General features: G+C 36.9%; 1 protein-coding gene across 1 annotated transcript; it reads left to right on the top strand.

Moving 5' to 3' along the window:
• The first annotated feature begins 7,571 nt into the window (after positions 1-7,571).
• LOC129259914 (cytochrome P450 2J4-like) lies at positions 7,572-13,950 on the top strand. Its single transcript, XM_054898038.2, has 4 exons — positions 7,572-8,030; positions 11,228-11,832; positions 12,082-12,406; positions 13,164-13,950. The coding sequence occupies exons 1-4, from the start codon at positions 7,691-7,693 to the stop codon at positions 13,340-13,342; spliced, it is 1,449 nt and encodes a 482-aa protein (XP_054754013.2). The 5' UTR covers positions 7,572-7,690; the 3' UTR covers positions 13,343-13,950.
• The last annotated feature ends 1,527 nt before the right edge of the window (positions 13,951-15,477 follow it).

The following is a 15,477-nucleotide window of genomic DNA, read 5'->3' as shown; positions in this document are numbered from 1 at the left end:
GTGTGAAATGGTTATTGATGTGGTCCTCTCAGAACATCGACTGCATGCGCTGGAGTTTTAGCACATTTTTTTTTTGTTGTTGTTGCAATTGTAAGGCGTACTCGCATCCTGACTGATGGATTTCCATGGATACTTGTAATAAATCAACACTATCCAAGCTCTCCAATAAATTATAATTAAGTTTATTTTTCAATTGTAAGGCGTACTCGCATCCTGACTGATGGATTTCCATGGATACTTGTAATAAATCAACACTATCCAAGCTCTCCAATGAATTATAATGAAGTTTATCTCCAACAGCAGTGATTTTTCTCTTTTTATTCAAATCAACTTTTACTTGGAGTAGACTTGCCCTTTAAAAAGAGAACAGGTTACCTCTCTCTTTATCTAGACCAATTCCTTCACTCAACCGGATAAAAAAGCCAAAGTTTGGGATTATGATCAAAATATTTCAACAATATTTGACATTATAGACAAATTGGGTTTCGATGCAGTTTAAGTTTATCAAAAGATAACAAAAATAATGTACTATGTATTATAACCCACTGAACGTGCTTTTATTTTTGTTTGAAAGCCCACCCCCCATCCCCGGTTATAGCTGCCATTAGTTGCAGTGATCTGAGGTTGGATTCACTATACTTGAGAATCACACCGATTGACTTGCCAAAATTAACTAATTATACGGTTAGCTACTAGAGAGATCGATTGATACAATTTATATTTATTGTATTAACGTTACGTTATTGTATATAAGTATACAAATATAATAAATGACAATTTCGATGACATTTCCCCTCCACAATCTTCTTATATTTTTTTCTTTCCTCCATCATTGCTTTTTTTTCTCAGTTTCGCTTTTTTTTTTGCTTGACCAGTTCATCTTCAACCATATCCCTTTATTGTCATGTACCAACCTAGCAAATATTATCCGCTAAGATGAAAGGATGAACACGATTCTACTCAGAGATATTAATTTAACGTGATGACGCAAATACTTAGCTGCCTGTAAATAATAAAGAGACAAGAACGAAAGCAGAATAGCCACTTTTCACGCTATATAATATTACCCTTATTGTTATAATGACATGTTCAATCATAACTTCAATCACTACCGAATATTGCAGTTAGTTTGTTAAATTTATTGACCCATTGAATCCGTAAAAGTGTAATTGCTTGTAATTAATATGACAGCATTCATCATCTCGATTTTTTCTGTAAAAGGTCGCAAAACATTAATAGCAATATTTCGCTCATGACGTTGAAAAGTTGATATTCTGCATTATAGCCCAGTCGACAATGTAAATGACGCTCTGACGTTCAGTCCATTTCTTCATTCGAAATCCCTTGTGTATCCTAATAAAAATGTCATTTTTTTTTTAGTTTTGCGGACAAATATACATAGCCTATAACTTGAAAACATCACATGCGATAGATGTAAATGCAATCTCAATAGAACAGTTGGAAAATAATTGTATTTTTATGTGAGAGGGTGAAAATGATCTCGCTGATACAGGTGTTGTGACCAAAATGAGTTTAATAACTGAATCCTGAGTGCACGTTTGATTGGATTTTTGCTATTAATATAGTACCCTCTCATTAGAAGAATCACCTTTACATGTTGGATTCCCTGGAGTGTAATATGGTGTTTAATTTGTTCACCTGATTGGTCATAAAAACGCAAGAGAAATGTGAAAAGATGGATGAAATATCATGAATATCGAGGTCTATATTATTCTTAGTAATGAGTAAGTGAGGTATAATATGTTCCTGGAGGTCAGATGGCAAAGTAACATCAATATTTAATATACTCGACCAACATGGCCATGGGAAGTGGGGATGTTGGGGGGACGGGGATTAGGGGTTGCTGAAGCACTCAATAAGATTTTTGCTTGAGGTTCTGCGTATATTAAACACCTTAATCAGCACCGCCCCTGGAAATCAGATTGCATGCTTAAATGTATAGGATTCGATGAAAATGATGTTAATTTTGTAGCGAAAACCTTATTTTTTTTTTGCTTTTCAATTTTTTTGTCTGACTTAGTAAATCGCGTTCATTTTGGAGCGAAAACCATTTTTTTTTAAATTGTTTTCTTTAACTAGCACCCCTTATTCAAAATTCGTCCCAGGGCCCTTTTGACCAAGCACGTTTGAGGCCGACCTAGTGTGAATTCTGCTCACGTTTCGTTCGGAAGCCTGCTGATCCTCTCTTATATTTAATGATGAAAACAGGCACAAAATTAGTCAATGAATAAAGATGGCATAGGCTAGCGATATATGCTACCTGATTGTTGAAAGTAAACGTAGAAGCATTCTCAGGTTTCAGATAAATATAGCTTGGCAGTCCTATGGTTGGTCTATTGCTAATACCATTAACATCATAGAGTTGGAAGTTGGACCTTCACAAACTCATCAACCTTTGCTCCATTAAACTCGATGGAAGCTTTTAACTACTCACCACCAATCAACTTCGATCTGTCGTATATTCCATGCAACCTAATCACTGCAATGGGCCATTCGCGTACAGAGCTACACCAGGGAGTCGTTTCATAAAGCTGTAGGCCGAGGTAAGTTACGACAAACTCTACACACGACAGAGGACACTTTCATGCGGTAAATGAAATTTCCATTGGTATTCATTTAAATTTTAATTGACGTGGATTAGCCCCCGGGAAAGATCGCCAGTCGTGCGTAAAGTCCTACATAACTAATGAACAGCATATGAAAAACACTCCGGGGGTAGTAAGTTAGCTGCAAAATATGGGCTCCGTCGTACAAGAGGTTGTGATTGACACACTCAAATTGCGATCGATTTCAAATTCCCATTTCGATCAATCTCAGTTTAGGTTTGATTTGAATATAAGAAATTCTTCGTAAGACGGAACATTGACGTATGCAGGCTATGTCTGATACTAAAAACAACATGAACAATGAACCAAATAATTATAGTAGAAATATAACTATATTTAGTTTATTTAATTCACGGGACATGCATTGGCCTAATGAGCAAAAAATAAAGGGGAGAGAAAACGAGCGTGTCAAAAATATCTTGAAAGTCCCTAAAAAGCAAAGTGAGGAAAAAGTTTTAATTTTTCAAAATGTAAATCGAATTGAGTGATAGATTTTGATATATTTTTAAAACGGCATCATATCTTTCCCCTTCCCTTTTCATTTCTTTACCTTTTCTACATTTTATTTTAATTATTAGTATTATAAATTTTGGGGGAGGTATGAATCTCTACGCCTTCCTTTCTGTATGTCAATATGACAAATTTTGTTTTCATCCATAGAGTATTGCAATTATGAAAATAAATTTAATTAAGCACACGTATCCATGAGCATGATGAAACCATTGGCTTTATGTCAGTTTACTGATAAATACCCAATCCAGAGTTTGCATTCTTCAAATAATATTGATAAAAATAAATATAAATGATAGATTGTAAAATTGCTTGAAGTAGAAGACATTGAATTTATGCGGGTAATCTAAATGAATCGAATTTCGTGATACTATAATATATAAATCCAGTTTGCTTGATTAAGCATTGTTGTTTTCGTTGCTAGCTCATATTCTGCCCTTTCACACGGTAAAAAAAAAATCGGAATTCGAGTGAAGATTTTAGTGAAAAATAAGGCCAATGACGAGTTTTTAGCACGTGTTAAACCAAACTAGAACATGATTAGAATCACGAACGCTAATCACAATCACGAATTCAAATTCTACTCCGGAGGTGAATTCCAGTTAAGTTTCACTCAAATTACGGTACGAATTTTGCGTGTAGAAGGCTTGAACTACAAAACATCGGGTTTTTTTTTTGGGGGGGGGGGCGGAGCTTATGTTACCTTTCATGCACTTCCGTAGATAATAATTTTGTCATGATCGTAGTTTGTATTTGCGTCTTTTTGCGAAGCAGTGCTTTGATTGACAAGTCACCAAGGACACATACCGCCTTCGCTCGGGAATTCGAATTCAAATCACATTTTTCGAGCGAGCGTGTGAAGGTCCGATGATTCTAAAAACAAATTGCAATCAATATTACAATGATGATTCAAGTTTCACGTGTGAAAAGGCCCTTAGTCGATTAGCTTTATTTGGACAATATGCTAGATCTTTACCAAAGCTCGTCCAAATTATTTTGAACATCTGCATATATCGCCTTGAAATATAACAATTTTAGCTAATATAGATCCATAGAGACATATCCATTGGAATCTAGAAAGCAAACATGGACGATATGATTTAATGTTTTATTTAAAAAGTCATCTCTCATCCTTCGGTAAGCATAATGAGGACACGTACAAATGTTTTATACATGTTTGGTCGATGAGTTTTCCTTATGTATCATCTCGGTTTAGGGAGGCACTTTGATAATTTGAAGGTGTTTACGAACAACATCGTTCCTCCGAGGAATAAAAACGAATGGCAAATAACTGTCACTTGAACCATGCTAGTAGGTCCATGCTTGAACATTCATAATCTCGATGGAAGGCAAAAGAGAGAGAAGCCGAGGCGTAAAGGTGTCACATTACTTCGTCATTTATTAAATGTTGATGCTTTGTAAATAACCCCTTAGTGGATAGCCTACGTTATTGTCATTCCGAACCTGATGCAGGGGATGTCAAGATTGTTACTACTGACTGACTGAATTCGCAGTGAACTTCAGGTGGCTCTAGAAAAGATGGTCACCCCGAAGCATTATAACATTTGTATTACTTAAGAGCTAGATAAATGTTGAATTATTTGTGAGTACAAGTGCTGGGGCCAGTTCAGTATATTTCGATTGCTTGCTTACTTGGTTTAGTTGAAATAATTGATCGCCAGCTAGGTTCTTTTCTACACTTGACAAAGTTTGAATTAAAAATAAAATAGATATACCTCTCCCTCACCTCAAATACTAAATCTAAACAATGATACCCCCTTTTACGCCTATTGTGTAGTCATTCGTTTTACCACTTCATTCAGAATTCCACTCAATAAGTTGTTCAACAACTAAGAAATTATATCATTTATTCATGTTGTTAGTATATGGGTGGGTTTAATTGACACTCTCAAAATAAATTGTTAATTTTACAGCACCCTTAACTATATCGCTCTTCACACTCTTAAAAAACAAAACAAAAAACAAAAAAAGTAAAAATGTATCTTATCTGGTTAGGACGCAATAAGCCCCTGGTGCGTTTCGGATATCACACCGAACATGCCAGCTGAGAAAGGAGACCTTTTTTAAAGGACAAGTCCACCCCAACAAAAAGTTGATTTGGATAAAAAAGAGAAAAATCCAACAAGCATAACACTGAAAATTTCATCAAAATCGGATGTAAAATAAGAAAGTTATGACATTTTGAATTTTTGCTTAATTTCACAAAACAGTTATATGCACATCCTGGTGGGTATGTAAATGAGGAGACTGATGACGTCATCCACTCACTATTTCTTTTGTATTTTATCGAATGAAATATGAATTATTCAATTTTTCTCGTCATCGTCAGGTGAAACAACGATTAATTCCTCCCTGAACATGTGGAATGAGCATTGTTAAATACTATATGATTCAGTCAAGTTGGTCCTTATTGTCAAATCTATCAAAAATGAAATATTGTATACATGTATTTATAGGTATATAAAACACAAACACCACTCCTATAGGAATTGAGGATAAATTTAGTTTCAGAAATACCGACATGTATTTAAAGATCGTGAATACAGCAAAATATAACAATCATTCTACTCGGAGGCTTATCTAACATGTCTAAGTGTTTCTAATGGTCATCTAACTGATTCTTGGGGCTGTAGTTTGGAGGTCAGGGGCTTAATATCATTCTACTAGTCAATGTTATAGCAATAGCATGAATGTAGAAGGTCCATGGTTGTAGTCATGCCATCCATTACCTGATAGAAACACTCAGTTATATGGTTACGATGAGAGCAAGCGAGCGAAATTATTACCTAATTTGTTCTTGTACCACATCACCGAATTAAATGTACATGTATATAAATTTAATTAACATCTCTCTGATTTCAAAGTGTTTTTCGCTTCCGTTTCTCTAATTTGGCGACCGTTCGTTTAGCCATTACTGTCAATCCAAATATTCTGACAAACTCACTGTCTGAACATTGTCAACCATTCATTACGTTCAAACATACACACTATATCACTCCATGCATTAAACGAAATGGGGGTTCATCGGGAGGATGTCATCTATATTTAGAAAACCTTTCTAGAGAATTCAATAGACTCGTATTTATCACAGAATTACCAAGAATCTGTTAATTTGAACTTTAGCTATATGAAAGAGTGGGTGAGGGTGTGTGTATGTGTGGGGGGTGGGTGGGTGTGAGAGTGTGTTTGAGACAGAGATTAAAAAAAGATAGTGTGAAGTATATTATTTTGTTTTCTTAAAGACGTTTGAATTACGTAACTTGCAACTATTTTACCTTATGATAATATTCATTTACTGCATAGCTTAAAGGAAAGATACAAAATCGCATAAAAAACTTCTATACTTAAGATCAAACATGAATATCGTATGTCTCCGTTTTAGGAATGCATAATTTATTTCTTCATTGTCAACTCATGGATAAATAGAAATATATCACCAAGTTATTCTTATATTTCAGTTTGTGATCTCACCCGAAAAAGTGTTGATTGAAATAAGGTAATTTCAAAATTTTGCTCTTTTTTATCCATCATTAAGATACATTATGAAACCCTTGATTTTCCAATGCCATTTCTTTTGTTTCATGTCATAGTTGTCATGATCGTAATATAATGCAATGCTCAAATTTGAACACCTTCAAACGGGGGGGGGGGGGGCAAATGCTTTATTCAATCCGAATTAAAAACATAATGATGTAAATTTGTGTTACAATCACTTATTATTCTACACATACGAAGAAAAATACAAACATTATTGAAGCCTCAAATCTGTACGTAATATAATTGCAATATATCTACCTCGAAACATAGTAATCCATTCAATATGATTTCATTTTGATCACGTGATGGCCAAAGTCCACACCGCATGAGCGGAGTTCGACAGCCTACCGCCCCCCCCCACTCTCTCTCTCTTATTTCCCCTTTCTCTCTGTTCTATATAAAACAATTCTAAAGATATAGACCCAAAAAAATTTGGATCCACCCCTAATTATTCGTCTGGTTAAAAAAGAGATTTGTGAAACAGGTTCAACCGGTTGTACTTCTGATTCATTATTATACTTCCTAACGAGATTATCCACTAAACAATATTTTTGTCCTTTAATTCCTTTCTGACTCCCCTTTCTGCAGCTTTCACAGACCCCTTGCACTTCCAGCCCCCCCCCCCCCCCCCCCCTCATAAAAAGGAAATATTTTGCCTAGTGTTGAACTCTCTGTTGGGGGCAAGTCAAAATCAATGTTTCCAGACTTGTTTGTTAGGTCAGGTCATATTTCAAGGCTTTATGCCAGTATTATCTGGGATCATTCATTGTCAGATTTCTTCATTCAGTGATCACATTCAAGTTCGGTTTGGGCTTAGGAGTTCAGTTGGAATATCCCTCACAAGGTGGGTGTATCAAGAGCGCGCAAACAGGTGTTGTCTGTATGTTGTTTACGAGGTCGGTCTACATAGAGTAAAGAAACCCCGCCTCGTTTTCGAAGTTTCTCCTAAGTAGGAAAGCTAATGCACCGCTTGTTTCATATATACAACAAACACCATGTTTGGGTTATCACTATCAGTATCCTCTGCCTTGCTTGGAGCTTTGATGTTCCTAGTTGTCATCTGGTTTGTAAGACGTCCTAGAAACCTTCCTCCGGGACCATGGTCTTTGCCAATCATAGGATACCAGTTCGGCTCAAGCCTAATCCACGAAGCTTATATGGAGTTGTCTAAGAAGTACGGTCCAACATTCTGCTTACGAAGGGGTCATATTCTTGTCGTTATATTGAATGACAAAGACACCATCAGACGGGCACTGCTAAAATCGCCAGAATTCTTCTCTCATCGTTACGTACCTGGATATGTTAAATGGGGTATTCCCGAAACTAATAAGAACGGTAAGGCTTTTTTTTTCAATTTTGAAACAAAAAAAACATTCATATATGTATATATATGTATATATATGTATATATATATATATATATATATATATATATATATATATATATATATATATTGTATATAAACATACATATATGAATGGTTTATACATACATATCTATGGTCCATACATATATATATTTTTTTGTTTTGAATATATATGTATACACGCACACACACCCTCACACGTTTCCTGTGCAAAATTCTGGTTGCTACTATGGTAACAGCGATATATCTGATTTAGGACGACTTTCCAGAGCCACATTTGGTTCATCCCAGAGCTCGAGATGCCGTCCGGGGGGCCCACTTCCATTGACGAGTGGATACCAGGCGCGACCACGCGTAAAAAGGGAAAGAGTGGGCAAGTACGTTACGTATAGGCCTATATGTAACGTTATAAGGGTGTCAAAACCGATGTCTAAAATACTGAAAAGGGGGATATATTTCCAATACTTGTAGGGTTTCACAAGCCAATACTTGTTAAGGGATTCATTTTCATAATCTTGTTTAGGGTGCTTTTCGAAACCCAATATCGTTTGTTTAGGAGGAGCAAGCAAAAGAAAAAAATACTGCAAATTCGGTTGGTTTTCAGACGGATAGGCCTATTGCATATGCTGTGTAAATATCAATGCATGCAAAATGGTTTAGCTGAAGAGGTGATCTGACCCATGGAATCAATTGCAATAGATCCACCAATAATCCACATTAGATGCAACATCGATTCGATGGACTGTAATGATTTATATCTAAGTCTGAATTCAGTAAGTTTTTTCTCACTCAATATGTACTCGATTTGTTTGAAAACCAATGTCATAATCTACGTTTCGCATGACTCCAGCCAGCTGGAGTCATGATAGTCATGATAGTACAGCCCCACCGCTAGCGGGATTTTAACAATTTGGAATGGCATGCTGGTATCGCATGAAAGAATTTTGCACACGAAAAGCAGATCTATAGGGCCTGTAATACAAAGCTTAGCAATGATTGTAGAACAGTTTTCTACGTTCGATTCTATTGACTATAATGTACAATCAATCTTAAAAATCGAGTCTATAATAATAATAATAATAATACAGGTATATTTACCCAGGGAAGCCGCTTCAGTTCCGAAAACTGTTCTCCCAGCGGGCCCTGCTATTATTATTACCCCGTCTATGATTAATCGTTAACTTTTTTGTTACCGGACCCTAATGTCGCGTCCCCGAGGTTTGCGAAAACTCGCCATAATGCCAAGAGCGTCCAACGCACAATGTCACAGTCAACGCACAATGTAGCTTTTCTACTAACGCATAACGTCGCATGTCTTAACGCAAAATGTTGCAGCGGTATTCGCTTCAGGACTCGAGTTAAATATAGGACATAAAATATGTTTTCACTGATTAATTTGTACAAGCTCTGTCATCTGAACGTTTTAAAGAGCGTGTTTGGCGGGGCAGGTGCGGAGGCAGGGGAGTGTCAGTATCGAATTCATTGTCAGGAGAAGGGGGGGGGGGTGGACTTTGAAAAATTGTAATGTGTGGACTAGTAAAACGCAAGTACACACATACCACCATTCATCTGTGTATATCGCTATACATGCAATTCGACTTATTTTGCAGGAGAGTAAAGTCATCTAGCTGAAAATTAAATACAAATTTAATTACATTTCACTGCTGTACATGACATTTTAATAAATAAATCATATTTCGTATTATTAACCGTATCAGACATCTGAGCAGGGCAACTTTAATACATTATTGCTTGCTTATATGCTGTGATCAAATGGTCGGTCAATAAGATTCCAATTGTTTATCCACGGACACAATTTATTGCCCGCTCAGGATGCCTGTCAATATTGCTTTATTGCTGGCTTGGTGCCATCAATATAATAAAAATTTAGCGCGCGATTCACGCTTGTATATCTTATATTGCCAAAAACTGCTCAGAACGTTCATTGCTTGGTCTAAATGCATCAAATATCCAAAAGGTTGAGCTCGCGCTTCGCGCTCTCATTATCTATTTAGGCAATGTGAGATAGCCTATCTTGTTTGTAAGAATAGAGCTAATTGAATGCACTTGAAACTTCAGTCTTTAGTTGGGACTGCTCCCTCTATAAAGTGGCCGATTGGGGAAACATGAATCAAAGCATTTTGCGCCCCACCCCCTATCCCGCTTTATATACTGTATTAGAAACAAGTACATGCGTGCTCTGACCCTGGACTCCAGCAGGGACCCAAAAGTTGGATCCAGCGCCCTAGTGGCGCTTCACACTTCATTTTTTTAAACATGCAAAATAAATTTTAGTCCCCCTCTATCCCTTTTCCTTTGCCACCCACCAGTTTTTAAATCCTGGTGCCGCCACTGTTCGGGGGCTCTCGTTATTTAGAAGAGAAACGAAAACAGGTTGTCAATGCATGTAAAACATTGTAATGCCCGGTTATTTATTTTTTAAAGAAATACATACACAGATTTTTCTTTTTTTTCTGTGAGGAGGGGATGTGAAAAACGAATCTTAAGTGATATTTAATGATTTCCTGCACATTTTAGTGACGTTTGTGAAACTCTTCAGTCAGAAAGGAAGGTTTCAACCTTTTTTTCCGGGGGGGGCATTGATTCTGCCCACTCCCGCTACGTACTAACATGTTATAAATTTATCACGTGCTCCCCTTTCCCCCACGGGAGTTTGTATTGGACCTGTCGCTTTAAAATTATTGTTCATACGGTGTATTCCGGGTTACAATACGAAATATAATTTCTTTCTTGAAATTTAATGAACAACGATAAAATGTTACTTTTTTTAAGTTACCACTCTTCATCATAATGAATCCAATACTGCCCCCCCCCCCCCTCTGCATTCGCGCCTGTCCCACCAAACACACTTTAAAAACGTTCAGATGACAGAGCTTGAACAAATTACTGAGTGAAAACATATCTTATATCTTATCTGCAACTCGATTCCTGAATAAAGTACCGATGCGACATCATACGTTAAGACCTTCGACGTTATGCATTAGTAATGTAAGCTACGACATAATGCGTTGACTGTGACATTATGCCAAAATCATCTAACGCAATTGCGACATTATCGGTTGTAACAATGCCTACTTCTTCATCTGACATTGCTTTTGTTTTTTGTTTTTGTCAATAGTTCTTCTTATTCTTTTTTTTCTTACAGCTTCTGTTGTTTGGAGTAATGGCAAACCTTGGGAAGATCAACGTAGATTCTCTCTACATGCCCTTCGATCCGTTGGCTTTGGTAAGAAGAGCTTAGTGCCTCAGATCAACCTGGAAGCTCGTTACCTTGCTGAGGAAATCAAGAGTCTTCGAGGTAAACCAACAGATCTCACGTCAACATTGAGCAAAGCAACAGCAAACGTTATTTCCCAACTAGTCTTTGGTAGGCGATATGAATACGACGATGCGCAATACCTTGGGGTGTTACAAGCAATGGAAGATGTCTTCAGTATCTCTGAAGCTGATCCTGTTGTGGTCTTTGAGTTCCTCATTCATACTCCATGGTATAAGAAATATCGCGATGCCTATTCCACGGCGAGAGAATTCATTATGTCCCAGCTCAACATGCATCGAGATACATTTCAGGAAGATAACATCCGTGACTATGTCGACGCATTCTTAGCTGATGATATCTCCAAGGAATACACGTTGGAAGAGTTCTGGAGAATTGTGTTTGACTTGTTTGCTGCCGGCACAGAAACCACATCACTTGTTACTTCATGGGCCATTCTCTACTTAGCTTCACACCCAGAAGTGCAAAGAAAGGTAAGAACGTAGGCCTATTTTACTTGATATCCCAACAATGGCTTGGTTTGAATAAAAGAGGTAAAGAGAAATAAAATATAAAGTGTGATGCTAAAATAATTATTAACATGATCAACCCAAATTAGATCAAATCAAGTGTGACGTGTATACAACTCAAAAATACATGATTATACATGAATTGGTAATGACATTTCCGACTTAAGTACTGCTCAAGAGCAGCTGATGTTTACCTTTATTATTTCATACTAGGTGCAAATGGAGTTGGATAGAGTTGTAGGGCGTGGTCGACAACCCACAACAGAGGATCGTCAATATCTACCGTACTGTGATGCTACCTTGATGGAAGTGATGCGTATCAGGCCGGTTTTTCCTGTCATATTTCGTTTGGCTCCTACTAATTTTACATTTGAAGGGTTCTCTTATCCCAAGGGTACCTTCATCGTCGCGAACATATGGGCTGTTCATCATGATCCTAAAGTATGGTCTGACCCTCATGTTTTCAACCCAGATCGATTCCTAACTTCAGAAGACCAAAAAATGAAACAGAATGAGGCATTTATGCTATTTGGATTGGGTAGGTCAAGTATCTGTCAATGTACAGTGTTGCTCAAAAGTTAGTGAACCCCACAAGAAAATTTAGATATTTAATTGTGAAGTTATATTATAAAATATTACATTCAATAGAGTGTGCAGCTCTGGGCTTGCCGAACATTGTAGTGTTACTGTCTACATTCAACATTCAGCATGAAGGAGTGCATTTTATGGTTGGATTCACTTACTTTTGAGCACAACTTTATATATATTTTAATGAAATAGGTGTGTCATTTCAGGCATATTATAGAATGGATAATAATAACATATACGCTGTGCCCTTTGAAAGAACAGCTCATATCTGAAGTGGCTACCCTGAGTAAATTTGAGATATTGTTATTATAATCATTACTATTTTCATTATTTAAGAATAACTATTTATATTTTCACAGTCATTTATTAACTTCGGTGAGAAAATGGGATTGATTCGTACAGTCATGCATGAGTAACCATATGTATCAAACTGAAATATATTTTTTACTGACAGTTATTTTGCCTTTTGCTTTTGATACTACGTGTAGTACGGTTCATGCATGGCATGAAGGTTGAATTATAGTTTTATTCAGAAGTTAGTCAACGAGTGTATAGTGATACCCATGCCAACTTGCTAGAATGCTTTTCACAAATAGATTTTCATGCATACCATACAATCCAAGTGTGACCCCTTCCCCCCTTACTGCCCTTTCACTCACTTATTTGTTTGTTTTTTTGTGTTTTTCCTCGATTTCTCCGTTTAACAGGTCGTCGTGAATGTCTGGGTATTCAGCTGGCTAGAATGGAGGCATTTCTTTTGTTCACCAATCTTTTCCAGCAGTTTGAATTCAAGCTTCCATCAGATGAACCTATCCCTAGTCTTCAAGGTCAGGCTGGGATGTCAATGCCTCCTCAAGCCTATCAAATATGCGCTACCGAGCGCTGACATGGACAACGATCATGGTCTAAAATACATCCAATATATCGATGCATAAAGGAAATTTTATAGGAAATATTAACAATTGCTATGTATTTTTTCTAGTTAGTTGTGGACGTTTTGCTGATTATCATATTAACTCCCTCTCTCTCCCTTCCTCTTTAAAAAAAAAATTATTGAGTAATATCATAAGGCTATTGATGAAAACAAATATTGTCTGGGAATATTTTTAGATCTGTCAAAGTCATTTGATACCATTGACCATGATATCCTTCTCAAGAAACTTGAACATTATGGAATTCGTGGTGGAGCATTGTCATGATCCCGAAGCTATATGTGTGATAGGACACAATTTGTTATGATAGATATATCTAGATCCAAACATGCTACGATTCAGTATGGTGTACCTCAGGGTTCTGTTCTTGGTCCCCTGTTGTTTCTAATCTATATAAACGATATAATACATTCATCAACATTATTCTCATACTCTCTGTTTGCTGATGATGCCAGTCTGATGCTATCTGATAAGTCAGTAGAAAATTTGTTACTGGTTCCAAATGAAGAAATTAAGAAGCTGTATTCATGGTTTTGTTGCAATAAGCTATTGTTGAATATTCAAAAAGTGCACAATTTTCCGCTCAACGGGTAAAAAGCTTCCAGGGCGTATAACTTGTCTTCATATAGGGGGTCATGATGTTGAACCAAGTGCAAATATTTTGTTTCTTGGGTTATATATCAATGAGCACCTATCCTGGAAAAAAATCATCTAGATGCTGTCTGAACAAATGGGCCAAGAGCATGAAGAGCATTAGGTTTATCATGGAAATTTCTGGTAACAAGCTGATTTTTTCAGGATAGGTCCTGGAATGTGTCCAAAATAACATACTAAAAGTCCTCATAAATCCTCAGTGGGTGTTTTCCGTAATCCAAGATGGCGTCCAAAATGGCCGCCATTCACAGAAAATGGGCATAACTCACTCATTATTCACACTAGACATCAAATTTCGGTGCATATTTCATGGTTTAAAGGGTAAACAGATCTAGTGATATATGTTAGAGTGAAAATAAGCAGACCAATGTACCTAAAAATCCAAGATGGCGACCAAAATGGTTGCCAAATCCTAAAAATCCACTATTCATCTATTATACTTACCGAAATGTCTTTAATTTTGTTTCTATTTAATGGTTTTAATGGTCAAGTAATAAATTGGGACAAGTTACAAGGGCGTTTAGTGGTCAAGTATGTCCAAAAATCCAAGATGGCTTCCAAAAATGGAGTCTAAAATGTCTGTTGTAGACTCTAATAAGGGTGTCATATCCTAGTCACTCTCAATGGGAAAAGTGACACTGTCTGTCAGCAACAAGTTGCCAGACGAAGGCACTGGTGCAAATGTTCACTGGTCAAGCAGGGGCCGCGGAAGCGAGGCCCCCCCCCCCCACTTTTTTCCATAACCATGTACAAAAACGTAAAAATTACCATATTATGATTGTGATTTTTTGCATGGCCAACCCCCCCCCCCCCCCCCCCACTTTGAAAACCGTTCCGCGGCCCCTGTCAAGGTACTTCGGTGTGAGTTAGTTCTTTAAAATGTTCATTGTGGAATATGCATTTTCACACCTGTATGTAGATCCAAACATGGTGAGAACAGCGCTGGTCATCTAATAAGAAAGTCAATCGAACAGACAGAAAAGACTCTACTGAACTTTGTTTAAAAGTCAAATTAATTTGGCTGCCATTACTTTTATTACGGTTAGGTCTACATTGATACACAATGTAATCATAATTATTGAGCTATGTTTCATATTGTGACTTAAAAGTGATAAAAAAAAACAGCATCGTCTCGCGGGCCGGATTGAGAAGCTCCGCGGGCCGGATCCGGCCCGTGGGCCGTAGTTTGAGAACCCCTGCTATAAACCATGGTTTAGACACCAAAATCTTATCTCCCATGCAGATACTAAATGAACTTTGTCAATTCGTATGTAACTGCGGCCAATTTAGACTCCATTTTTAGAAGCCGTCTTCAAATTTTGGACAAACTGAACCTCTGACTGTCCCTTTTACTTGTGCTAATATTATTCGACATTTTATACCATTGTTTAGACAACACAATTATATCTCTCAGGTGGATTTTTTAATGAAGTTT

This window comes from Lytechinus pictus, unplaced genomic scaffold, assembly GCF_037042905.1.
Source record: "Lytechinus pictus isolate F3 Inbred unplaced genomic scaffold, Lp3.0 scaffold_19, whole genome shotgun sequence".
Classification (NCBI taxonomy): Eukaryota; Metazoa; Echinodermata; class Echinoidea; order Temnopleuroida; family Toxopneustidae; genus Lytechinus; species Lytechinus pictus.
This window is presented reverse-complemented; position numbering and strand designations above follow the sequence as displayed.

Bases quoted from the DNA above. Each gene is read 5' to 3' on its own strand.
- LOC129259914 (XM_054898038.2), top strand. From the start codon at position 7,691: ATGTTTGGGTTATCACTATCAGTATCCTCTGCCTTGCTTGGAGCTTTG. The intron at 11,833-12,081 runs GTAAGAACGTAG...ATTTCATACTAG, and splicing joins ACCCAGAAGTGCAAAGAAAG to GTGCAAATGGAGTTGGATAG. The intron at 12,407-13,163 runs GTAGGTCAAGTA...TCCGTTTAACAG, and splicing joins ATTTATGCTATTTGGATTGG to GTCGTCGTGAATGTCTGGGT.